This window comes from Mirounga leonina, unplaced genomic scaffold (genome assembly GCF_011800145.1).
Source record: "Mirounga leonina isolate KUSES-001 unplaced genomic scaffold, KU_Mleo_1.0 Mir_171, whole genome shotgun sequence".
Classification (NCBI taxonomy): domain Eukaryota; kingdom Metazoa; phylum Chordata; class Mammalia; order Carnivora; family Phocidae; genus Mirounga; species Mirounga leonina.
The window spans coordinates 13814979-13841046 of NW_023270436.1; the positions used below are offsets into that span (position 1 = coordinate 13814979).

Below are 26068 nucleotides of genomic sequence, written 5' to 3' on the forward strand. Positions count from 1 at the left end.
TTAAGCTCTAGCTATTGCAGAACGTTATCTTTCTGATCATAGAGGAGTCTGGGGATCCTAAGGAAATGGTCCAGCCCCTGGAAATCACCCTTGATGAGCAGGGCCAGGACACAAAGCAGAGCTGACTCGTCCGTTGGGCTGAGAGACGCTGTCACGCTCTCCTTCTCTTTACCTAAATCATTCCCTAAGTCTCTCTCTCCCCCAGTCTCCCACCCCATCAATTCCAGGAAGAGGAAGACAGAAGACAGCGACCCTGAGCAGACTGAAGAGCCAGGACAGGGGAAGGAGGTCTCTGTTCCACTTACATTGGATTCGAGGTCACTGGATGCAGGATGACCTGGGGCGCCCGGGTCGGGGTCTCCGGCACTGGCACCACATCTGAGAAGCAGACATGGGACAGTCAGAAACCCAACATGGAGTCCACAACCTCCCCCAAAGACCTGATTCCTGGGAGATGGGGCAGCTAGGAACTTCTCATCAGATCATGGGTCCCTGGGGCTGGCCAATCCCTCCTTTCCCTTCCTCGATCACTTGAACTCTTCCTGCTCACATGCACCCAAGATGGCACCCTGAACAAAATACGTCACTGATAACAAGGGGGTTGCCAGAGCCCCAAGCCTCTGACTTTACGCACCCACTGGTCACCTCTGAATCACCCCCTATTCCTGAGTTCTCTTTGGGCTGGTGAGGCCACTTGGTTTCACATCTCCCGGTGCCCAACTCAGTCCCTCTGACCACCTCTCCCCTGCCACGTGGCTCTGGACCCCTCCTCACCCTGGCCCGTCCTTCTACTGCAGACCACCTTCTCAGGCCTTTCTGTTGTGCCTCGGGATCTCCTTGGTACCACAGTGCCCTTGGGACCTCCCAGCTTCTCCTCTCCCACCTCCATGGCTCGCCATGATCCTGGGGGCTGGTGGTTCCACTGCTGCCCTCTTTGAGCTTGCCCACCCCAACAACCCTTGCCTTCATCCATTCCAGCAACGTGTGCCCCTCCGCAGGCTTCACCGGGGGGCCTGAGCGCGCTCACGGACTCACCTGGGAAGATGAACTGCTGCTTGTATTTGTAGTAGTGGGACGCTTGCAAAAGAATGGAAACACCAAAGTCAGTGCTGTCCCGGGGCTGTCCCTTCGAATAACAAATCGGGCTCTCGCAGCCACTGTGTGGGTTCTCTGCCTACACCCGAGGGTTCCCAGATTTCTGCGGACACCCTAAATCACAAGGGCCTAAGAGCCTGCATGAAAGAACCAGGGCTCTACACATCCAAGCCAACCCTCCCACCTGCAGCTCCCTGAAAATAGAGCATCTCAACTTGGAGAGTCACCCAGAGCACAGTCCCATTTTTGTTAACTGCATAGGGACAGACAGACAGACACACACACACACACACACACAAAGTCTTTGTCAAGCCATCTCTAAAATATTCATTTTTTCCCTTTGCCAGAGTGATTAGAGAGGCTTTAAAAAAAACCCTTTATGACATAATGAGATATCATCTCACCCCTGTTAGGATGTCTACTATCAAAAAGATAAGAGAGAGGTGCTGGTGAGGGTGTGGAGCAAGGGAAGAGCGTGGGGCACCATTGTTGGGGATGCAAACTGGTGCAGCCACTGTGGAGAACAGTCTGGAAGGTCCTCAAACAATTAAAAAACAGAACTATCACAGGATCCAGCACACCCACTTCTTGGAATATATCCGAAGGAAATGAAATCACTATCCTGGAGAGATATGTGCACTCCCATGTTCATTGCTGCAATATTTATAGGAGCCAAGACATGGAAGCAACCCAAGTGTCCACTGATGGATGAATGGATAAAGCAAATGGTGTGTGTATACACACACACACACAATATATATTTATATATGTACATACAATGGAATACTCTTCAGCTATAAAAAAGAGGAAATCCTGCCATTGCAACCACATGGATAGACCTCAAGGGCACTGTGCTAAGTGAAATAAGTCAGACAGAGAAAGACAAATACTGTATGATATCAGTTAATATGTGGACTTTGAAAAAAAAAAAAACCATATTCATAGAAACAGAACCGGATGGGTTAGGGGGCTGGCTGAAGGTGGTCAAAAGGCACAAACTTCGAGTTATAAGACAAATAAGTCCTAGGGATGTAACGTGCATCATAGCGACTACAGTTAACAATACTGTTTCGTATATTTGCAAGTTGCTGAGAGCGTACATCTCAAAAGTTCTCATCACCAGGAGAAAAATTTGTAGCTGTGTGTGGTGATGGATGGTAACTAAACTTAGAGTGGTGATGATTTTGCAACTTCATACACGCATCAAGTCATTCTGTGGTGCGCCTTCAACTTATACAATGTTGTATGTCAAGTATACTTCAATAAAATTGGAAAAAAATATGCATTTCCTGTGTTTTCCAAATTTTTGCTTTGAGCTTTGTATTAGTGTTCCTGCTGCTGCTATAACAAATTACCACCCACTCGGTGGCTTAAAACAATACGTTTACCTTCTTATAATTCTAGAGGTATGAGAAGTGTGGAATAAGCCATAAAGGGCTAAAATCAAGGTGTCGGCAGGGCTGGTTCTTTCTGGAAGCTCCTGAGGAGAATCTGTCCCTTGCCTTTTCCAACGATGAGAGCCTGCATCTCTTGGCCCAGAGCCCATCACTTCAGTCTCTGCTCTGGTCCTGACATCACCTCCTACCATCTCTGACCTTCTTGTCTCCCTCCTGTAAGGACCCCTGGGGTTACATTTAGGATCCATCTGGATAATCCAGAGTGATCTTCCCACCTCAGGATCCTTAACTTAATCACATCTGCAAAGACAAGTCCCATAGGAAGTAACACATACACAGATTCTGGAATTAGAGCATAGCCATGTTTGGGGTACCATTATTCTGCCCACCATGAGCATGAGTTGATAGCTATATTTAGGGATAAAAGAAATTTCCTCAACTTCGCTGCTGATTTCGCCTACACTTTATTTCACTTCTGGTTCACTCACCAGAGGCCAGCTCTTCCGGATATCCCCGAGGTTTCTGATGTTACCAGTTACTGGTGACAGTGGGATGGAGGTGGGAGCAGGGGGGACAAGGGTATCATGGGCACTGGGGAGGTCACACAGAGTTTCATCTCCCCAAGCAGAGGAAGTGAGCAGGAATGGGGTCAGATAGGAGTCTGAATTGATGAATATGCTTCCAGAAATAATTTTATTACGTCCGGGGCAACCTATGACTTGCACGTTGACTCACCCAGAATTCATGGAGTGGATCAGAGGCTGGGGCCAGGGGTTGACAAACCATGGCCCATGGGTCAAGTCTGGACCATCACCTGTTTTTTTTTTTTTTTTTTTTAAAGATTTTATTTATTTATTCATGACAGACAGAGAGAGAGAGAGAGAGGCAGAGGGAGAAGCAGGCTCCCAAGGAGCAGGGAGCCCGATGCGGGACTCGATCCCAGGATCCTGAGATCATGACCTGAGCCGTAGGCAGACGCTTAACCATCTGAGCCACCCAGGCGCCCCCATCACCTGTTTTTGTTCATAAAGTTTTATTGGAACACAGTCTCATGTTCATTCATTTGCATGCTGTCTCTGGCTACCGTCATGCTACAACGTCATAGTTGAATATTTGCGACTGTATGGCCCACAAAGTCTAAAATATTACTATTAGGCCCATTATAGGAAAAGTTTGCTGACTTCAAGTGTAAAGCAAACAGGAGCTGGACAGCAGGAGTGGGAGGCTGTTCCTAGAGGGTCGAATCCTCGCTCTTCCTTTGGCTGTTTGTAAAAGCTTAAGCAACTCTGAGTCTCAGTTTCCATGTGTGTAAAATGGGGATAATAACAGTCTTTCCCTCCCAGGGCTGAGATCATCACTACATGAGATCAGAGTGCATAGTAGTGCTAAATAAGCATTAGCTGCAACGGTTAAGCCACTATCTTTCTAAGCTCTCTTAATAAACAGACAAGAATGACTTATAATTAAGAGAAAATCAATTTCAAAGAGTAAAGTCATTAGCTGTCCCTGAGGTTGGAACTGATTGATAAACTCTCCCAGGACAGAGAGCAAGTGTTGGTATCTCAGGATCCCAAGGGCCCTTGCACCAGTGGGTGCACGACTCATGTTTGTGGAATTAATCAACTCTCTTCTAGCACAGCAATCCCCAAATATCCCAGATAGTTGGAATCTGAACGGATGCATTTTCTAATTCTGGAAAATGAGGTGCCCGGGACGGGAAGCAACTCATTCGAAGTCACAGAGCAGAGCTTTAAAAGAGAACCAATCTCCGTGATTTCAAGGACCTTTTTCTGTTAGATAACTTAGGTCTGTTTTTTGTTTTTGTTTTTTTTTTTCATTGCACCCAGTCAACAAGGGCTAAAATTAAAAAGGAAAAACTACCCGGAGTTCTCAAGAGGCTTAGCTGATCTCTTCCCTCCCCAGCTGGAACAGGCGATTCAGCGTCTGCAGAAAAGGCTAGCTGGTAATGATCTTTCACAGAGCAGCAGCTGGGGGAGGGGAGGGAGAGGGAACACTGCCCCAAAGAGGGACAGGTGTCAGGCAAAGTGGATGCTGGCAAAGGCCTCCATGCGCAGAGCCGGCCCCCTCCTCGACCCCTCTGTGTGCCGGGGAACAGCTCGTTCCTGACGAATGACAAGGAGAGAGTGGCCAGAGAGGAGTCAAGGCGTGGCCGTGAGCCCTGTCCTTGCCGACAACAGCCACGAGTGAGCAGCAGCTCCAACAGGAAGCTGATGAACCCGAATGGCCTGTCCAGGAAAGCTGAGTGGCCCCCCTCACTCTCTGGAACGGAAGAGGACTCGGGACCTGGGAGGCTTCAGGTGGCCCGGAGGCCAGAGACATAAGCAGACCGCTTTGAAGGCTCCTCTACTCGGAAGCCCTCCTTCCTTCCCTCCTTCCCGAAGGTCTCCCCCCAAAAGCAGTCTGAGTGGTTTCGAGGAGGAAGGATCTAGAAGGAAGGAGGGAGGATAAGTCATCTCCTGCCTACACCTTTTAAATAAAATTCAGATTTAAATAAAATGCAGATCCCTGCCATGCCCTGCCAGGCCTCCTCCCTGCAGCTCTGAGTCTTCCTTGGTGCTATTTTTCCCTTTTTCGTGGCACTCAGGTCTTGGGGACATTTTTTTTCAGCTCTTTCCTGGGGCAGGGCCTTTGTACATGCTCCCCTCCCTCTGCCCGGTCAACTCTCCCCCATCTTTGGAACTCAGCCACCTCTGACCCTTCAACCTAAACTTGTTCTCCTCTTGAATTTGCAGTGGGGTTGCTGTAACGTTGTTCTTTCCCTTCAAAGCACTTGTCGCAACTTATTTCAGGTGTATGTCTGCATAGCTAACCCATCTCTCCCACGAAGCCAGACTCCACGAGAATGGGGACTGGCAGGCCGAATAATACCGCTCTGCCCAAGAGGTCCACATCCTATTCCCTGGAAACCATGACTGCATCCTCTTCCATGGCAAAAGGGCCTCTGCAGGTATGATTAAGTGAAGCATCATGAGACGGGCAGGTTATCCTGGATCCTCTGGGTGGGCCCTAAGTGTAATCATATGGGTCCTTACAAGAGGGAGGCAGACAGATCCAAGTCAGGGATGGAGAGTCAGAGATGTGACGATGGAAACAGGGGTGGGAAAGGTGTGGAGCCACGTGCAAAGAAGGGATGCAGAAAGCCACTAGAGGCTGGGAAAAGGCAAGGAGGTGGAATCTCTCCTAGCCCCGCAGGCAAAACCAGCCCTGCGGACACCTTGATGTTTAGCCGGGTGAAACTGACTTTGGACTTATGACCTCCATCACTGTAAGGTAATACATCTGGGCTGTTTTAAGCCACTAAGCTTGTGGTGATTTGTCACAGAAGCCACTGGAAACTCATACAGGGCACGGCTGGTTTGTGTATTGCTCCAAACCTAGTGCCTCGTATAGGACTGGAACATAGTAGATGCTCAATAAATACGTGTACGGAAATGGATGGGTGAATGCAGTCTGAGGGCCAGAAGATGACTTGAAGAGAGAAAACTGCAGCCCTGGGAAGTGCAAGAATTTCAAGTCATTCATTCGTTCATTCAATCCCTCCCTCATTAAAAAAAAAACAACAACATTTAATTAGTGCCTTCAGCAGTAGGCAATGTGTTGGGTTTCAGGTATAGAGGGGTAAATGAAGCAGACATGTGTCTTAGTCTCATGGAGCTGACAATTCTGATTATCATGAGGACATGGGCACTAAATAAGTTAATAAATGAACAAGATCATGGCAGGGAAGGAGGAGCACTGTTGAGCATAAAGAGGGAATCAGGGTAGAGTAAGGGGAGGTGGGCGGTTCTGCAAGGGGGGAAACCCCCATGAGCCACTCACCAGGTCAAACATGGCCCCGGGATTTGGAAGGGAGTGGCGGAGAACAAGGAGGTCGATCACAGATCCTACCAAGTCTATACCTGATGCTCTTGGTTTTCTAAATAAAAACTCTTCTTTCGTATGTCATGAGGTTAACAAGTGAGCCAAATGCCTGTTAACCCCACGGACCCTTTTGGAAAAGAACGTTCTAGATCAGTCAATGCTGGGGACTGGTTATGCCTATGCATTAGCTGGAATAGTCTTTAGAAAACTCAACAGCTGGCACGGAACCATGGTCAAAGCTGCTTTCCCGTCAGCAAAGGTTCACAGTCAAGAGCGTGACAGTGACGAGGGCCTTATATGAACAGGATAGGCACTTGTCATTCTGAGGGAATTTTGCTAAAACCTCCTAAGTCAAGGGAGAAGGTCTGGCTGCTCCTCTGGAAGGTCCCATTTTGCTTTCCATTTCAATATTGCATTTTATTATTACTATTCAATTACAAAACTGGTGCATGCTCCTTGGTATTCTATATGTTGTAGCAATGCATAAAATAAAATTATTCTTCTTAGAAATAGCTGCCATGAAGTTCCTATAGACTTTTTTGGGGTGCATATACACAACTATATATACACCCACATATAAACATATGTATACAACTATATATAATTATTTTAGAATACAGAGGATGTAGGGGAGCCTGGGTGGCTCAGTTGGTTAAGCGACTGCCATTGGCTCAGGTCATGATCCTGGAGTCCTGGGATCGAGTCCCGCATCGGGCTCCCCGCTCAGCGGGGAGTCTGCTTCTCCCTCTGACCCTCCCCCTTCTTGTGCTTTCTCTCTCTCAAATAAATAAAGTCTTAAAAAAAAAAAGAATACAGAGGATGTTATTATACTAACTGCTTTGCAAATCACTTATTTTCCCACTTAAACTGCATTGTGGATCTCTTTCATGTCAGGATATCTATAAGGAGCCACCCCATTCTTTTTAAGGGCCCCTGAATCTTTGGTTATGCAGATATATTACAGTGTATCAACCATTCCCCTCTTGGGTTGAGTCCAGATTCTCCACTATTGCAATGAAATCCTTACATATAGATCCCTGTGCCCTATGCAAGCATACCTATATATAAAGTCTTAGAAGTGATATTGCTGGTCCAAGGAATGTACATATAAAACTTTGATAGACAATGCAAAATTACCTTCTCAGAAGGTTGAATTCAATTCCTACTCCTAACACCCGGGTATATGAGGATTTCCTCTTTATTTCCAGAATTCTGATTAGGGCCCATATGAATTAGCAGTGATGGTGAGAAATGCCAAAAATGGTAGCCATGGTAGTTTTTTTGTTTTGTCTTTTTTTTTTTTTTTTTTTTTTTTAGAGAGAGAGCAGGGGAGGGGAAGAGGGAGAGGGAGAGAGAGACTCTCAAGCAGGCTCCACACCCAGCGTGAAGCCCAATGTGGGGCTTGATCTCACGATCCTGAGATCACAACCTGAGCCGGCATCAGGAGTCGGACGCTCAACCAACTGAGCCACCCAGGTGCCCCAGCATTTGTTAAGATCTTCAATGAGACAGGCACTCTGCTCAGCTTTGTACGTCTATGATGAGGTTTAGTCCTTCAATGATTCTATGAAGCAGATACTATTATTATCCCCATTTTACAGAGGAGGAAACAGAGGCACAGAGCGGTAACTGATTTGCTCAGCATGATGCAGGTATTAAGTAGTAGAGGTAGCATTTGAACCCAAGCAGCCCAGCTCCAGAGCTCAGAGGACCTTGCAGCCCACTCCCCAAATATCATTGTCATGAGATGCTCCGGAGTAGGTGCAGATCCTCTGGCAGGCAAGCAGCAAATCAGCAAGGACCCCGCCTCGGGGACCCGACCGAAGGAATGAAGAAGCTCAGGGAGACCAGCGATCAGCCCTGGTTAGCCAGGTGTCTTGTCTAAAGATGTCAGCAGAGTCTTTGAGGGACAGAAAGAGTTATGGCACTCTGACACATGGTTCTGCCTTAGTCTACAGCCATACCGTCCTGAACGTGCCCAATCTCGTCTGATCTCAGAAGCTAAGCAGGGTCGGGCCTGGTTAGTACTTGGAAGGGAGACCAAAAGAACCTTTACCTCTCTGAGCCTCAGGACCCTAAAGGACCTCTTAAGGTCCTTTCTCAGCCCCTGGCCGTTAAGCAAGCAGCAAGCAGCAAACAGTTTCGGGGACAGTACCTGAAGTCAGTGTCCAAGGGGGGGTGGGTGGAGCAACTCTAAGAAAGCACCCAAACCCCCACTTCTTCCCAGATTTGGGGGCTTCATGAAGCATCAAAGGGTCTTTCTTCCATTCACCCTGTTCCAGGGAAATGGAAATGGACAACCCCAGAGGTGACAGTGGGAGCCCCCAGCCTGTGGGCATAGAGGGCAATTTTGGCCTAATTGACTCGGGGAAGCACATGCTGAGATGATTCCAGGTGCTGACTCACATTATGGTCTTTGGTGGCTGCCAAGCGAGTGGCCTTCCCACCGGACAGAGACAAGACTGCCTCAGGCTTGAACTTCACACACAAAAAAATCCCCATATCGCCAAGACTTCAAAATGTGCCCTATTCCTATGGACATAGCCCTGATCAAAACAGTGTGGGCAGGTGACAGCTTGTCCTTAAATCAGTAGTTGTATCTGGGTGCTGCTTAGGAGTGGGAGTGGACCCCCATTTGCCTACCTGCCACTCACTCGTGGCTGATTAGGCTTGGAAGTGTGACCCGTAGCTGAGAACCTGGATTTCCTCCCCTGCATGAAGCTCGCTGGCCCAGGTGGAGATCAGCCCCTAGATCAGCACTGTCCAGTGGAACTTTCTATGATGATAAAAATGTTCTATACTCTTCACTGGCCAATATGGCAGCCACCAGCCCCAAGTGGCTACTGAGTAATCAAAATGTGGCTAATGTGGCCAAGGAATTAAAATGTTAATTATATTTAATTTTAATTCATTTAAATTTAAATAGCCACATGTGGCTAGTGGGCACCATATTGAATAACACACATCTAGATTGTGGTTCCCACTGGTCAAGCAGACCTCATCCCTCCAGCCTCCTTCCTGCAAATATGGCCAAGCTAGGAAGTCCTTAGGGCCCTAGAAGAGGAAGTGAGCTGGGCTGGACCTCAGAAGAGGTGGGAACACTCTTAGATCTGGTCCTCCTGAGCAGAGAGGGATCTCTTTCTTAAGTCTAATGACAAAGGAGGCCAAGAAACCGAACATCTCATGAGTGGCTTCTCCAGCATCTCATAGCCCGGTGCATGGTCTCAGGTCAGCAGCCAGGTCCCCTGGAATTTGTGAGCTGGGAGAACCTTCTGGATCCTCTTATCCATCTGTATCCTTTCAGGGGTGGGAAAACTGAGGTTACAGGTCACACGGCAGGAACAGGGCAGAACTGGATACTGAATCCAGGACTCCAGCTGTTCATTCCAAGCCCTATCCTGATACCTGGAGTAAGACTCCATCCAAATGCAGCCCTGCTCAGCTGCGGCCCCAGGATCCTGATGCCAATTCCAAGCTATTTAGCTTATGAGACAACTGCCAGCTTGAGTAGATGCCCTCCTCCCCATGACTGATACTTAGTTGCAGACACTGGGTTGCTGTTGGCCCTTAGTCTACGGCCATACCACCCTGAGCGCACCCGATCTCGTCTGATCTCGGAAGCTAAGCAGGGTCGGGCCTGGTTAGTACTTGGAAGGGAGACCAAAAGGCCCTTTACCTCTCTGAGCCTCAGTGTCCTCATCTGTAAAATGGAGCCGAGAAGACTTACTTCATGGCCACCCTAAAGATCAAATAAGGTAATAATGTGGTGATTGCCCTGCCTATAGGAAGACTCAACCACATGCCTTCAACCCATTGCCTTTAAGCACGGACTGACCCAGACACGGCTCTGGTTCGAGCCCAACCCCCCCTCCCAGCGACACCCCAAGTGCAGAGGTACCTGGCAGGTTGAAGTTCTTCTGCTGCCTCGTGCACTGAGGGGAAGGGTGCAGGGGAGAAGGCGGCGTGGCGCTGGGAGGGAGGGGGGGTGCTGGCGAGGAGGGCGTGGAGGACGTTGTGGATGAGGGATTGCTGCTAGAATCTGGCTGGTAAGGGACAGGGATGTGGTCCTGCAGAAAGAAAACGGGGGAGGGGCCAGGGGGAGGCAGAGAAGCAGAGATACAGCAGTGAGAGTGAGCAAGCAGGAAGGAACCCCATGCCAGCATTCTTAGCCTCCCCTGCCCTCAGCCACCAGACCCTTCCCACGTCCCACCTGCTTCATCATCCCCGCCCACCAGCTGGTTTGCATCCAGCTGTGGAAGGAACAGTTTCTGGCATCAATTTCCCGCCCGCTGTCTGGACTCCAGAGCGAAAGGTTACCACGTAATGAAAGCCACGTAGGTGACAGCCACGCTCCCTGTGCTTTTTGATTTTGGAAAGTCCCACGCCAAGGTGCCCAGAGTGCTCTTTCCATTCCTAACACCTTTCCTCCCGAGTGTTTATTAAAGAATCAACAGCCTGACAGCTCCAGAGAGAGTGCGAGAGCGAGCCTACAGCTTCTTCCTTCACATCTCATTTGGAGGCGCCACTGCCTCTCCTGGACCCCGAACCTGCTCTAAGCAAACATGAGGCCAGAATCCATATGTACACCATCAGAATCAGGAGCAGTGTCGTGGCTTGAAGAGTGTCCCCCAGTAGATCTACCCCTTGGGAAACTCAGAATGTGAACTTCTTTGGAAAAAGGTCTTTGCGGATGTAATTGAAGATCTCCAGAGGAGATCATTCTGGATTAAGGTGCACCCTAAATCCAGTATCAAGTGTCCTTATAAGAAATGGAAAATGAGAGACATGCACAGAGGGAAAGGCCATGTGAAGACAGAGGTAGAGATCGACTGCCACGTCTCAAAGCCAAGCAACGATTAGGATGGCCAGAGCCACCAGACGTTAGGAGAGAGGCATGGAACGGATTCCCTCTCAGAGCCCCCAAAAGGAACCAACCCCCCTAACACCTTGATTTCAGATGCCTGGCCTCCAGAACGGGGAGAGGAAAAATATCTGTTGTTCTAGCTCTCCAGTTTGTGTAGTTATGGCAGCCCCAGAAGACTGATGCCAGCAGAAGCCTGGGTCAGGCAAACCCAGACGCAGATCCCACAGCCACCCCTTCCCCCTATGTCTGGGACCAAATGCTCTTAACCTCTCTGGTCCTCAGTTTTGCCCATTGTGAAATGAGAATAATACCAGCCAACCTCAATGTCCTATAGAAGGGATTCCTGCCTCCCAATGCCAGCAGAGCTAAGTGTTCTCAGGGACAGCTTAATCTGTCCACTCACAGGACGCTGTCACTTGGTCCCTGCATTACTTAGAGGTCCATCACTCTGACTGGCTGTGGGTGCCTGAGGATGGTTTTGTGTGAGCCGGTTATTTGACAACAGGTATGTTTACCTGCCAAACTGCAGAGTCAGCGTAACAAAACCAACCAGAATAGGGGGGCCAGGGGGAATGGGAAATGGACATTCTCCATCTGGCTGCCCAATGGGTGTCCGTGCTGTGCATGTCACCCTCCCAGAATGCACTCGCTCCCACTGCCTCCAAGAAAGCGACTTCACTTCTGTGAGCTTCAGTCTCTCCTCGTCCCTCACGTGAGCTAAGAACACCCACCTGCTGGGTCTGCTGTGAAGTTCAGATGAGGTTGCGTAGGCACCTACACCCCTGGGATTGGGCCAAGGCACTTGGTTGTCAGTAAATGGTAGCAATTACGTTGGCGACACAATTGGCAATTAAACTTTTTATCTGATATTCCTGCAGATTCACATGCAGTTTTTTTTTTTTAGAATTTTTTTTTAAGATTTTATTTATTTGACAGAGAGAAACACAGCGAGAGAGGGAACACAAGCAGAGGGAGTAGGAGAGGGAGAAGCAGGCTCCCCGCTGAGCAGGGAGGCCAATGCGGGGCTCGATCCCAGGACCCTGAGATCACGACCCGAGCCGAAGGCAGACACTTAATGACTGAGCCACCCAGGCGCCCCTCACATGCAGTTTTAAGAAGTAACAGAGATCTCATGCATCCTTACCCAGTTTTCTCTGATGATTACATCTTGCAAGATTACAGCACAATATCACAACGCAGACATTGAGTGGATACAGCGACGATACAGAACATTTCCACCACCACGGGGATCCCTCACATCGCCCTTTTATAGCTATCCCCACTTGCCTCTCTCTCTTCACCTCTCTCCCTCCCATCTTGAACCCTAGACACCACTAATCTATTCTCCATTTCTCTAATTTTGTCATTTCAATAATGCTATATAAATTGAATCATCATACTTTATGATGTAACCTTTCTGGATTGGCTTCTTTTTTTCACCCAGAAGAAGTCTCTGGAGATTCATCCAAGCTGTTGCGTGTATCAATAGTTTGTTCCTTTTGATCGCTGAGCAGTATTCTATGACATGGATGTATCACAATGTGTTTGATCATTCACTCATTGAAGGACAGCTAGGTTGTTTCCCCTCCATGGCTACTGTGGATAAAGCTGCTCTTAACATTCATGTACAGGTTTTGTACAAACAAAAGTGTTTATTTCTCTGGGATAAATACCCAGAAGTGCAACTTCTGGACAGCATGGTAATTGCATGCTTAATTTTTAAAGAAAATGCAAATATTGTTCTTTGGAGGGGCTACATCATTTTATACCAATAATGTATGAGTGATTGATTTTCTCTGCATCCTAGCCAGTGTTTGGTGTTATCATAATGTTTTATTTTAGCCATTTTGATAGGAGTGTCATGATATTTCATTGTGGTTTTAATTTGCATTTTCCTAATGGCTAATGTTATTGAACATCTTTTCATGTGTTTAATTGCCATCTGTATATCCTCTTTGGTCTCGATTACTGTTAACTATATATAAGCTTTGAAATCAGACAAAATGATTCCTCCCACTTCATTCTTTTCCAAAATTGTTTTTAGCTATTCAAGTTCCTTTGATTTTTCATATAACTTTTTGAATAATCTTGTCTTTATTTATAAAAAATCTTGCTGGGATTTTGGTAGGAATTGGGAATCAATTTTGAGGAGAACTGACATCTTAACTATGTTGCGTCTTCCAATCCATGAATATAGTATGTGTATTAGCTTCCGAATCAGAAAAAGGGTTTATGGAACAAGGGTTTATGTCTTTTGCCCATTTTGAGAAGTTTTTGCCCATTATTTCTTGGAGAACTTTTTCAGCCCTGACCTCTTTGTCCTCTCCTTCCAGGACTCTGGTGACACCAATGCTATACCTTTTATTATTGTCCCAAGGGTCCCCGAGGCTCTACTCATTTTTTTAATCCACTGTCTAATTTCTACTGCTCTATTTTCAAGCTCACATATTCTTTCCCTCTGCCCTCCATTCTGTCACTGAGTCTCTCCACTGAGTTTTTAATGTTAATTACTGTATTTCTTGGTTATATGTTCTAAATTTTTCATATGGTTCTCCTTTATATCTTCTACTTATTTGCTGAGACTTTCTACTTCTTTGCAGCAATTTCCTATTTTTTCATTTGTTTCAAGATTGTTCATAATCACTTACTGAAATATTTTTATGATAACTGCTCTAACAATCTTTGTCACAGATAATTCCAAAATCTACTCGTCTCATCTATTGATTGTCTTATTTCATTCAGTTTGAGATCTTTCTAGCTCTTGGTGTGACAAGTAATTTTTCATTGAAGCCTGGACATCTGGGTATTAGGTTGTGAGACTCTGGGTCTTACTGAAGCCTTTGGCTTTAGCTGGCTTCCTATGACACCGCCCTAGCAGGGAAGAGGGCGTGTGCTGTCTTGTTATTGCTGGGTAGGGGCAGATGCCTAGGCTCTCTGCCTCTGTTGGCACCTGAGGGCAGGAGGGTTCCTAATTGTTGCTGGGTGGGGGTGGGAATTTCAGCTCCTTCATAGGCCTCCACTGATACACTCTTTTTGGGAGAAGTAGGAGTGCCTTATTACTACTCCCCATGTAATCCACTGACACCAAGGACAGGGGAATAGCTTCATTAATGATGGGTCATGGGAAAAGTCCTGACTCTCCACCAGGCCTCCAATCACCCTACCTCATCAGGAAGGGGTGCTGCATTATTGCTGGATGAGGGGGCTCACAGTCCCCAACACAAACCAGGCCACTTCACATCTTCAAGGCTTGGGACATGCTATTATTTCTACTTGGAATATCTGCCTAGAAGACACAGCTCACCTCTCCCATCCTCTGAGAAGTTCCCCTGACCCCTGCTCCACCAGGTAAAGCACATCATTCACTCCTGGTGCTAGCTCTGCATTACTCCCTTGGCTTTAGCTGTTGCTTCTACCTGGTCACTTCTCAGCCTACTTGTTTGTCTCATCCTCTAGGCTGGGAGCTCCCTATACTCAGCACTTAGAAATATGCCAGGCACAGTGTGGTCCTTCCACTGGATGGAAGGACCAACAATGAAGGAAATGATGAAACCAAGGTGAAGAAAACAAGAAAGAAATGAAGGGAGGGAGGGTTGGAGGGATGAAGAGGAGAGAGGGAGGGAGGAAGAAGATTTATCTCCTACTAGACTGTGTCTTATTCCTCTTGGAATCTGCAGAACTTAGCACAGGAATAAAAATGTAAGAGGTAGCAGTAAGTGTTACATGAATGAGTGAATTAATGGAAAAGAAGGAGAACTGGAAGGAGAGATAAAGGGAGGGGGGGAGGAAGAATTGTGTTTATAGAGAGAGGAATTATCTCTACCTCCTTGAGAGTAGGAATTAGGTCTTTCTCATCTTTGTAGTTCAGGGCTGTTGTGAATACACAGAATCATCCCAAGAGAGCATAGCATATGGTGCCCACGTTCCAGGCCGAATTGCTATAACAGGAGGGGAAATTCCTTCTTCAGGTCAGACCCAGATCTGTAGCCCGATGGGACCAGCAACTAGAGGTTGCATTCCAAACTCTACCAAATCATTCCGGGAAGGGCTAGTGGCATAATTCCTCTTTCTGAGCACAGTTAAGATGCAAAAACATCCTTCAGAGACCTCCCAGTCCAACCCCTTCTTATTCTGTAAATGGGGACACTGAGACTTGGAGAGCAGGGAGAGACTTGCTGGAGTCATACAGAGAGTTGATGGCCCAGGTCTTAACCTCCAGCCCAGCAGCAGAAACACAAGATTGTGCCAAGTCACAAGAAATTCACATCTGACTCTGGGAATCAAACAGAAGCATGCTCATCTCCCAGGTTCCCATTCCACCCAGTTGTGCACTGGTCTGGACATGGTGGTGATGGTAACTGCCTCTCTCATGGACTTAAGGAAATTGTCCCTACCCTCCAACCCAATAGATGGTGCTGAATAGACAGTCCTAAACAGCCAGACTTGTCTTGTGACCTCCAGAGCCCACCCCCAACGCAGGACCACAGGTCAGAACAAGATGGCAGCGGCCCATGACTATGACATGGAATGAAAAGTTGAGCTGGCCAACAGGAAGAATAGCAAACAACATTAGCAGCACAGGCAGAGAGGAGACAAGGCTCAAAGAGAACAGAAGAGCCACAACAGGCCAGAAAACAAATAAGCCAAGGTTGTGAGAAGGAGGAACTATATGGTGGCAGAAGCAATGACACGGAGAGAGGAAGGTAGAGAACAAGGAAACCAGTCAACAGTAACAGCCTGGAGCAGACCCACAAAGAGTAGCTGAGTCAAGGTCATGATGGAAGAACAGAACAATGATTCATGGTCTTGCTGTAGGTCCAAGTGCAAGACCAGCTAAAAAGGGCAAGCCGGCATGCAGCTGCTTCAAATAGCAGCATGGAAGCAGGCAGATCTGCAACCTTGGACACCACTGCAGATGGTGTTTTGATGCCTTGATGTGGAAGCGTAAGTGTTGTAGACTGGTCCCCCAAGGAGCTGGCAGAGGCTGCTATTTCTCCTCCTCCTCTTCTGGCTCCTCCACCATCTCCTCCTCTCTTCCTCTCTTCCTCCCTCTGCCTCTTTCTTCCTCCTCCTCCTCCTTCTGCTCCTCTTCCTCCTCCTCATTCTGTCCTCTTGGTCATCAAGCCATTCCAGGCCCTGAGTAGCCAATGTCGGACTAAATCCTTTATGCATATCATTGCATCTAATCCTTTCCATGATCCCAATCACATCTGCAATCATCCTGCCTCTTTTGCAGGGATGGGGGGGAGGGGGAAACTAAGGCAGAGAGAGCTTGCTATGACCAGTCAATGAAGGAACAAAGTTCCAAGCCCAGGCCTTCTGACTCCAAAATGCACACTCTAACTCTTCTGTTGGGAGAAAAAGCTAGGCTTTTTGTGAACCTGGATTGACTGAGCCAGACAGGAGAGGAGACAGAGCAATGAAAAGGAAGTCTTCAGACCAAATTGGCTCAGAAATCTATTGCACTAACCACATCATTGCCTGACAAAAAGAATCTGTGTGAAGCCAGTGAAGAGAAAGAGAGGAAAAAATAACCCAGCCCTGTGATAGATCCTGTCCACCTTTAAGTCAAAGCTGCTTTCTAAATAGAGGTTAATTTATTTCTCTTATCAAATTCTCCTGCTGGCAGACAAGCAGAGCGATGTCACAGCCACTGATCTATCTGACCTGTGTTTCTGTCCCATCTGATCGAGAGGCTCATGGTGCCTGCAAAGCCAGAGGGGAAGATCTTGAGCAACCCGCCCCCTAAGATGTCACAAAGAAAAGGATGGGTTATAGACATGCACAGTTACTTCTCAGGAGCTGTACCATTTGAGTCCCCGAAGCACCCCCAGAGGTGGGGATAACTTCTTCTAGAGACCTATATGTATTGTTTGTAAATAAGAAAGGAGATGTGGACCCCTCCTGGCATTTGGATTGGAAGCCCAAGATTGAATCTGATAATAGTATCTAGAATTTCCTGGGCGTTTACCAGGTGCCAGGAACCATACTAAATGCTTTTATGTTGATTTCTCATTTCATCCCCAAAACAACTCTCTGAGGTTGGTGCTCTTACTAGCCACCATGGACACATTATTTTTTATTTTTTAAAGATTTGATTTATTTATTTGAGAGAGAGCAAGTGAGTATGAGCAGGGGGAAGGGCAGAGGGAGAGGGAGAGAGAGAAGGAGACTCCCCATTGAGCAGGAAGCCAGACCCAGGACCCTGAGATCATGACCTGAGCTGAAGGCAGACACTTAACTGACTGAGCCACCCAGGCGCCCCCACCATGGACACTTTAAAACATGGCCTCAAATTCCTTGGACTCCTCCCACGGACAGGTGGGATCTATGCCTCTCCCCTTGAATCTGAGCAGGAACGTGACAGCCTCCATCAGTATGGTGTATATATATATATATACCAACCCTTGGCTAGTGACAAATCAAGACAGTGCGCTGCCTTTTATAATGCTAGCTTATAAAATCCCTGGTTGGCCAAAACACTTGCTCTTTGGGCCCTCACCTGCCAGGTAGGAGACTCGCTACCCTGAAGCTACCATGAGGAAGCTCAAACCATAAGGCGAGTCCACATGTAGATGCTCTCACTGAGTCTCCGCTGAACCCTGCCTGTGATGCACCCCAGTCCAGACACCAGACAGGTGAGTGAAGAAGGCTCTAGATCAGGGGTTGGCAAACTTTTCCTTGAAATGGCCAAATGGTAAATATTTTAGGCTTTGTGAGACACGTGGTCTCTGTTAGAAGCACTCAATTCCCGATTGTAGTGTGAAAGCAGCCATAGACAATATGGGTATGGCTCATTCCAATATAACTCTATTCACAAAAATGGGTGCAGGTGCTGGGCTGGTTTGGCCTGTAAGCCATAGTTTGCCAATTTCTGTTCTAGAAGATTCCAGCCCCCAGCTGTGTGGGTTTTCCCAGGTGAGTCCCTGAACATCATGGAGCAGAGCCCAACCATCCCTACTGTACCCTGTCCTAATTCCTGACCCACAGACTCCACGAGCATCATTAAAAGGCTATGGTACACCAGTAAGTTTGAGGTGCTTTGTTGTACAGCGGTAGATAACTGGAACACACCCATTTCACATACAGGAAAACTGAGGCTGAGAAAGATGAGTGGTTTGTCCAGAGTCTCACAGCTAATAAGTGGGGGAAGCCGAGGTCGACAGCAAGGTTCGCCTGACTTCAGAGGCCAAGCTCTCAACTGCTTATATGATGCCACAAGGAGCCAGATGGTGAATGGCTGAGAGCTAGTAGTAAAAACGGTGGGTGACAGCATGCTCGAGAAAGAACATATGGGCTTTGGTGGGGAGGCATGCAAAGGGAGGTCAGAGATGGAGCAAGGGGCCAAATTACACATGGCCTTGTGGTCTGCAGTAAGGAGCCTGATTTGTTTTCTAAATGCAGTAGAAAGCCACTGGTTGGTTTTTAAGCAGAAGGGGACAGGATTCAAATTATGTTCATTAGGAATTACTCTGGCTGCTGTGTGGAGGGTGGGCTGGGGAGGGACCAATGCTCTCTCCAGCTGATGCAGAGAAGTGAGACTGAGTCTTGCCAGTGAGAGGTCACTCAGCCATCTGGATGCTCCTCTGGGTCCTGAACAAGTGGTGACTTCCCATGGGCTTGGGTTGATCTACACTTTACGCACTTTCCACATAATGCACAAAAGCACTGGGGAGCTTGAGAAATCACGTGTTGGCATGTGCAGGATGCAGCCTTTGCCTCCTACCGTAAGGCTGCAAGTCTCCCTGGGATAGTTCTGATGCAGTCCAACCAACAGGCCAAACACAGGATGTGGAAATCACACTGGAAATTTCCACACCACAGTGGAGAGAAAGATGCACAGAGAGCCTCACTGGTGACCACTATGTGAGGAGCAGCCAGAAGCCAATCAAACTGGCTGAGGCTCAGAGCCTCAGACCCCCATGTATCCATCCACCGAGTCTCCAGCAGGAGCTCAGAAATAGACACCCCCCCCCCATCTCTTGGTGGTCTGATTCAACAGCTGTGTCAGCCCAGAACCATCTGCGAAGTTAATCCTGGCAGATGGTGGAACATCTCACAGAGCAAAAAAGGAGGGGTCTGGACCACTAAGGACCCTGCTCAGGCTCTCCTGTGCTCCCTACTGCCCCCTCCTTGACAGGCTCATTCATTCTCACTTCTGTGTGCTCTCTCTCTAAATCAGATTTCTGGCACACTGACTCTCCACTGATGGCTGGATGCCCCCCAAGCTTTACTTGACACAAACCACACGGAAGGAGGAGAGCCCAGGTGGGCTGGGAGGTGACGGTTCTCAGAGCCATCCGTGCAAGCCCCGCCCCCACCCCTCCCTGGCAGCGGTGGGCCCCAGCATGCCCCGACCCAGCAGGACCCCAGCCTCACCTTGCTGATTTTGTTGGTTTTGGGGAGCGTCTGGCTGATGTGCAGGTCCGAATACCGGGGTGGCTTTCGTAGAGGGTTGTTGATGTCACACGGGACGGACTCTGTTCGGACTAACCTTGCTGGATCCGTAGGGGTAAAAACAGCAATTTGGGAATTTAAGTACCACTTTGGTTTTATACGGCTAGGCCAGGAAAGCAGAGCTCAGACCCCACCCCGAAGGCCCGCCCCCCAGGAGCAAGAGGGAATTCTCCAAAAATGATAGTCGTCTGTCATGGTAGTAAGATCAGGTGTTCTCTGGTTTCTGAAATTTTTATAGTGTCAATAAATAACTTGTCAATTAGAAATTTTAATAATAAAACTGAAGCTATCAGGTTGTTTTCAATACCATAATTGTTTCACACTGGGGTTCATTTCAGACTCGACCCTCCTTTGAAATACAAGAGGTTCCTGATTCGTTATGGTCTGCAATCAATGGACAAGCTCAGAATGGTCATCTGTCCCTGCCCCCATCTAACTTTTGTGTTGGGATCCTCCTTTGCTACTTGTGGGATTTCTCAGGCCTGAGCAGCCTGGTGCATGTCAAAACACATGTGTCCTAAACAAGGCCACCGGGACCCCGGAAAGGAAGGCTTAGTATGTCCAGACCTCTCCTCAATATCATCCCTGAAGGCATACAAAAAGCTGGGCTCATAGCTAACGCTAAATAAATGCTTGCTGATCCAAACCACACTATCCAAGCTCCTCTTCCGGTTACCCCTCTGTTATTACTACTACTTATAGGGACCATGGGGAGGGGCAAATTGAGAAGCTCAAATTCAAATTTGATGCTTGGCAGAGTTACTTGTTAGCTGTTTTTATTGCACAGGGTGTGGGGCATTGGTGGAAAAGTTAAAGCTTTGCACTGACCCAGGGATTTAATTTCTCTGCTTAGCCTGAGCTGCCATCTCCATGGAAACCAACTATATTTTAAACTTCCTATCAACAAGGGTGGGGAGGTGGCGAGGGGGAAGCAAGAAGCTGGCGGACTTCTGGAAAGATCCATTGCTTTCGAATGTACAGGCACCTGCTGCCTTTGAGCTTTGAGCGAAGGGGGCATGGCTATGAAGGTGGGTGGGGGAGGGAGCCCTTCTTCAGATGTCAGCCTCTGAAAGCCCGTCGCCATACAGCAGGCTGGTTCTGGTCTCCACATGGGAGTTGGGCTCCAGCAGAGTCCACTACGGAGAGGAATTTCTCCAGTGACACTGACCCAAGACAAGGGCTCAAGAGCTGTGAGAATTCAGGTTTAAAAATAGCCTCCTTGAGTGTATACAGTTGTGCAAGGAACAGATGGTTCTTAATTAAGGATGTGGGTGGGAAGAGGCTAAAGGGTTGAAGACTTCCTTTACTTGCAATTTCCTCTCCTCGTGGAGGTAAGCAGTGCAAAGATCATCAAAAACCAACACCCCTGGGCTTTGGAACACATCCCAGGATTTTGGCTGCACATTGCTTCCTTCTTTACATTTCCCTTGGGTTCATTCTAAAACTGGGCAGATTCCCCAGATCCTACACTGACTAAGGCCAGGGGAGCTGGGCAGGACACAGCAGGGACCAGGAGGGACTCTGTCCCAGATCAGCAGGTTGTATACTGCGACATTGGCTCCAAGGCTCCATCCAACCTATAGATGGAGGGTGACAGGGAATTGGCCAGCAAGAATTTTAAAACTTAGTAAGTTGCTAGCATCTTAATACAACTTTTCTTTGAACCGCAAGAAAAACGCAGAGCAGGTCCACATTGCCTCCATCACTGGTGGGGCGGCTGTCCTCTCTAGACAGTGCCTGGGCCCCCTCTCCACTTCGCATAGCTTCATATGACCTTCTCTCATTTCGGATCCTTGCTTGGCCCTAGTGGCACCTGAGATGGCAACTTCTACTCTAGAAACTTGCTTCTTAACTTGAACGGGCAGAGGAACGGCCCACAGATGCTGTGAAAGATGCAGATTCTGCTTCAGTAGGTCTAGGGTGGGGCCAGAAACTGTGCATGTCGAATGCCACCGCTCCCAGGGGATTCCATTGTTGCCAGTCCACGGACTGCACTTTGAATAGCAAAGGTAGGGACCAGTGATACCCAAGAGAACTTTCAGCCATGAGGAAAGTGTTGGTTATCTGCAGTATCCAGTGTGGTAGGCACCCGTGGCTACTGAGCCCTTGAAATGTGGCTGGTGTGGCAGAGTAATTGAATTTTTACTTTTATTTCATTTAAGCTAATCTAAATTTAAATAGTCAGATGTGGTTAGCAACTGCTGTATTGAAGAACACAGACCTAGAGGGTCCCCCGGTGAATGAATTGCAAAACAGGTAATAGAAGTCAGCGATAACTACACCATGAGACAAGAGTCAGGGGAACTATTTTGAAAGCTAGCCTGCAAGGTTTTCCAAGGAGATTCTTCCTATTGAGTCCTTGGCAGGCAAGACAAAGGCTTTCTTTCCAGTCTTTCCTTTGCACTCAATTGGTCTTGCTTTTTTTTTTTTTTTTTTTTTTTTTTCTCCCCAAGGTAAAAGGCTGGCAGTGGCTCTCCCAAGAGTAGCTGGCTTGGACAGTTTGGCCCAGACACTCCCAGGGCCCCAGGGGACAAAACACAGATGGCCCATACCCAGAAACCCAAGCCCGACTCCTCCCCACACCCACCTCTGCAGGGCCAAATGATTGAGTCTAAAGAGCACATCATGGGGAACACTCAAGCCAGCACTCTTTCTAAGTGTGAAGGAAAAGCAATGAGATTGGGGGAAAAGAGAGGAGAGTGGAAATTAGGAGAGCAGACAAGAATGAGAGAAAAAGACTTAGGAAGGGGGAGACAAATCTGGGGGCTAAAGTATCAGAGAGACCAGCAGAGGGGCAAGGAAGAGGGAGAAGAGGCACTGGAGATGGATGAACGAGACAGATGTCAGGAAGAAGAGTGTCAGAGGGGAAAAAAATAGGCAAGTATCAGGGGATTAAGAGGTACCCAGAAATGGCCTCCAAGGGTCTGCAGGAGCCCCCCACCCCAGCCTACCCCTAGGGCAGCAAGTGTTAAATACTTACCTCCTCGGTGGATGATCAGGAGATGACAGGGAGGGGCTTCTTTGGTGCATTTGTTGTGGCACTTTAATCTGAGAGAGAAAGAGAGAGAAGGATGGGGGGATGGGTGGGTGGATGGATGGATGGATGGATGGGGAGGGATGGGTGGATGGATGAGTGGATGGATGAGTGGAGGGATGGATGGATGGATGGATGGATTGAAGGGATGCCCTGGTGGTTTAGAAAGCTCTGGAAGCTGTGGATACCAAAATATGAGATGAGACGGGGCAGCTAAAGTATTTCCTTGACACCTAGGAAATTAACTCTGGAGAAAGTCTGTTGTCATTTCACTCTCCAAGGCCAGACCTGGGTGGTCCAGGTTGGGTAGCAACTCCTTCACCAACTGTGTCCACTTAGACTTTATGCTCTGAAAGATATTTTTGAAAAAAAAAGAAAGATATTTTTGCCCTTCAGTCTCTATTTTTTTCTTTTTTGTTTTAGAGAGAGTGAGAGTGTGCGAGAGTGAGGGGATAGGGGAGGGGCAGAGAGAGAGGGAGAGAGAGAGAGAGAATCTTAAGCAGGCTCTGAGCCCAACACAGGGCTTGATCTCATGACCCTGAGATTATGATCTGAGCCAAAATCAAGAGTTGGACACTTAACTGACTGAGCCACAGTCTGTATTTTTTATCTTCATCATCATCATCATCATCATCATCACCCAATCCTAATAACCATCCACTGTTTACTTGTAGACTCATCTGCCAGCCATTGTACTAAACATAATACAAATGTTATGTTATTGGATATTTATAACAGCCTTACACAACGGATATTATTATCATTCCCATTTTACAGATAGAAAAACAAATTAACTGAGCTTTCCTGGCAGAAAACTTGGATCGGTGGTGCCAAAGGCGGCCTCTCATTTTTCTTAAAGGCTTAAGCAACAGGAGACAGCTAAGCAAGGCTTCCATTTAGGATGAGATTGGTGACGGGTATTCAGTTTTAGAGGTATGAAGAGTTTACAGTCAAAATGTTCTCCTTTGAGACAATGTCACCTTGCTCTTCCCCAAAGAGTTGCCAGGCTTCCAAAGGATTAAAAAAAAAAAAAAAAAAAAACCCAACTAATTGTGACCCGGCTTTGTCTTTTTCCTTTAGAGTTTATGTCAGTCGGAAGAATACACACTGTGGCAGATGCTATTGGTGCCCTGTGCGCATCCCTTTGGGTTCCCTTATCATTTTTGTGCAAGCCAGCATCACTTCCAACAGCTGACATTCTTGCCAGAAGGCACCCATAGCCTGCTTAGAGGTTTCATATTAAAAAACTCTATACCGAGAGGTGGGAGCTTTAGATTTGCCCTCAATCTTCTTGCCCTCCAGGGATTTGATAGTTCTCTCTAACAATGATTTGAATGTCCAGTCATAGACTCAACTTTGACTCCCCCCATTAGTCTCGCTCAGTGGTTCTCAAAGTGCAGTCCCAGGACCGGCAGCATCAGCACCAGTGGGCTCGGAACTTTTCAGAAATGCATCTTCTGGGCCCCCGCACCCCAGATCTGACGAAGCTGAGACTCAGAGCTGAAATGCAGTAACCTGCTTTAACAAGCCCTCTACCCGAGTCTGATACGTGCTCAGGTGTGAGAACCACCGGTCTCGTTGATTGTTTTGGAATGTCTACGCACGTTTCCCCAATTTTTCTTGTCTTCAGTCTCGCAGCCCTGGTAGGGCACTGGATTCCTCTCTGAGATGGAAAAGTTAGACCTGGGGCCCCTTGGAGTGCAGAGGGGAAGCAAGGAGGGATGCAAGAAACAGTGCCGAATCACGCCGCAAGAACATCATTAGCCTGTCTCCAATTCGCCTTCACTTTGCATCCGGGAGAAGGTTTCTGGAGCTAACATGTCTTTTTTTTTTTTTTTTAAAGATTTTATTTATTTATTCATGAGAGAGAGAGAGAGAGAGAGAGAGAGAGGCAGAGGGAGAAGCAGGCTCCCAAGGAGCAGGAAGCCCGATGCGGGACTCGATCCCAGGACCCTGAGATCATGACCTGAGCCGAAGGCAGACGCTTAACCATCTGAGCCACCCAGGCGCCCTGGAGCTAACATGTCTTTACATTTCTTTACCACATGCTAACCACAGTCCCAGATTTGGAAAGGGGACACTATTGACAGGCAATTTAATAAATGTATTTTTCCATCTGAGTATCTTTTTTTTTTCCTGTTGCCTCATATTAATGGAAGTGAGGCTGATTTTCCACTCACGGTGACAGGATACACTTTCATCTTTAAAGCCATAAGGAGTAAATAAATAAAAGTACGGCTGCCACACAAATATGAGCAAATCATGACAGGGTGGTGAGCGAGTGACTGAATTAGACAGGGACAAGCTGGCTTACATAATTTGGAATTGTCAGAAAGAAGTGGCAGTTCTAGGCATCGAGAGTCTAAGTCTCACTGGTTGAAAAACAGTAAGAGGTACTACCGGTCACGAATGTCACAAAGACACTGTGACTCAGAGGAGAACAAGAGCTTTCACTTACACAGTGCTTGTGAAGTACCAGGCAATGCCCCCCCGGGGCTTTACACAATTTATATAATCCTTGTAACAACACTAAACAGTAACAACTATTGTTATCCCCATTTTACGGAGTGAAAAACTGAGACTCGGCAAATTCGGATAACTTGCTGAAGGTCAAATAGCCAGTAAGAGACAGAGGCCCCAAGCCCAGCTCTAACCAGTGTGCAGATGCCTCCAAAACCTCCACTCTTCTTCCTTTACATCTTGGGGGTGGCAGTGAATGAACGGGAAGCTTCCTGGGATCTGTAACCAGCAAAATCAAAAGGTCCTTCTTTGAGATAAGCCTAAGATGTCACCTGGCTCTTCCCCCTACAGCTGCCGGACTTCAGAGGATAATAAAAATCCCACCTTACCACAAATGTGTCTTTTTCCTTTTTTTAAATAGATTTTATTTATTTTATTTATTTATTTGAGAGAGGGAGAGAGAGAAGAGAGCACAAACAGGGGGAGGGGGAGAAGCAGACTCCCCATTGAGCAGGGAGCCCGATGCAGGGGCTCGATCCCAGGACCCTGGGATCATGATCTGAGCCGAAGGCAGACGCTTAACCAATTGAGCCACCCAGGCACCCCTGTCTTTCTCTTTTCTAAAGCCCACAGACTCTCTGATCTACAGGGAAGGTCCCAGCCCCCATGGAGGTCATGGATATTGCATCCAAACCCCAATGGGAAGTTCTGCTGAATATACAACTAGTCTCTCAATCATTCTGCAAAACACTTAACTGGGCTCCGGGACAGGGCAGGTGAAGCCACTGTGTTTATGGGCAGGGATAAAACACACGTAAACAGAGGACAGATCATTGCAGGTGTGGCGAGAAGGAGAAAAAAATCATACGGGGAAATGGG

At 47.6% G+C, this 26068-nt stretch overlaps 1 protein-coding gene across 1 annotated transcript in view; it reads right to left on the reverse strand.

Annotated features, from left to right (window-relative positions):
* The window catches only part of KSR2 (kinase suppressor of ras 2), a 400598-nt gene that overhangs the window by 60346 nt on the left and 314184 nt on the right, over positions 1-26068 (reverse strand). Inside the window, exons 8-12 of the mRNA XM_035017093.1 lie at positions 22678-22743; positions 19618-19744; positions 10273-10441; positions 1036-1077; positions 306-378 (exon numbers count right to left, since the gene is read on the reverse strand). Coding sequence (XP_034872984.1) covers positions 306-378; positions 1036-1077; positions 10273-10441; positions 19618-19744; positions 22678-22743 — 477 coding nt within the window. The remainder of the gene's footprint in view (positions 1-305; positions 379-1035; positions 1078-10272; positions 10442-19617; positions 19745-22677; positions 22744-26068) is intronic.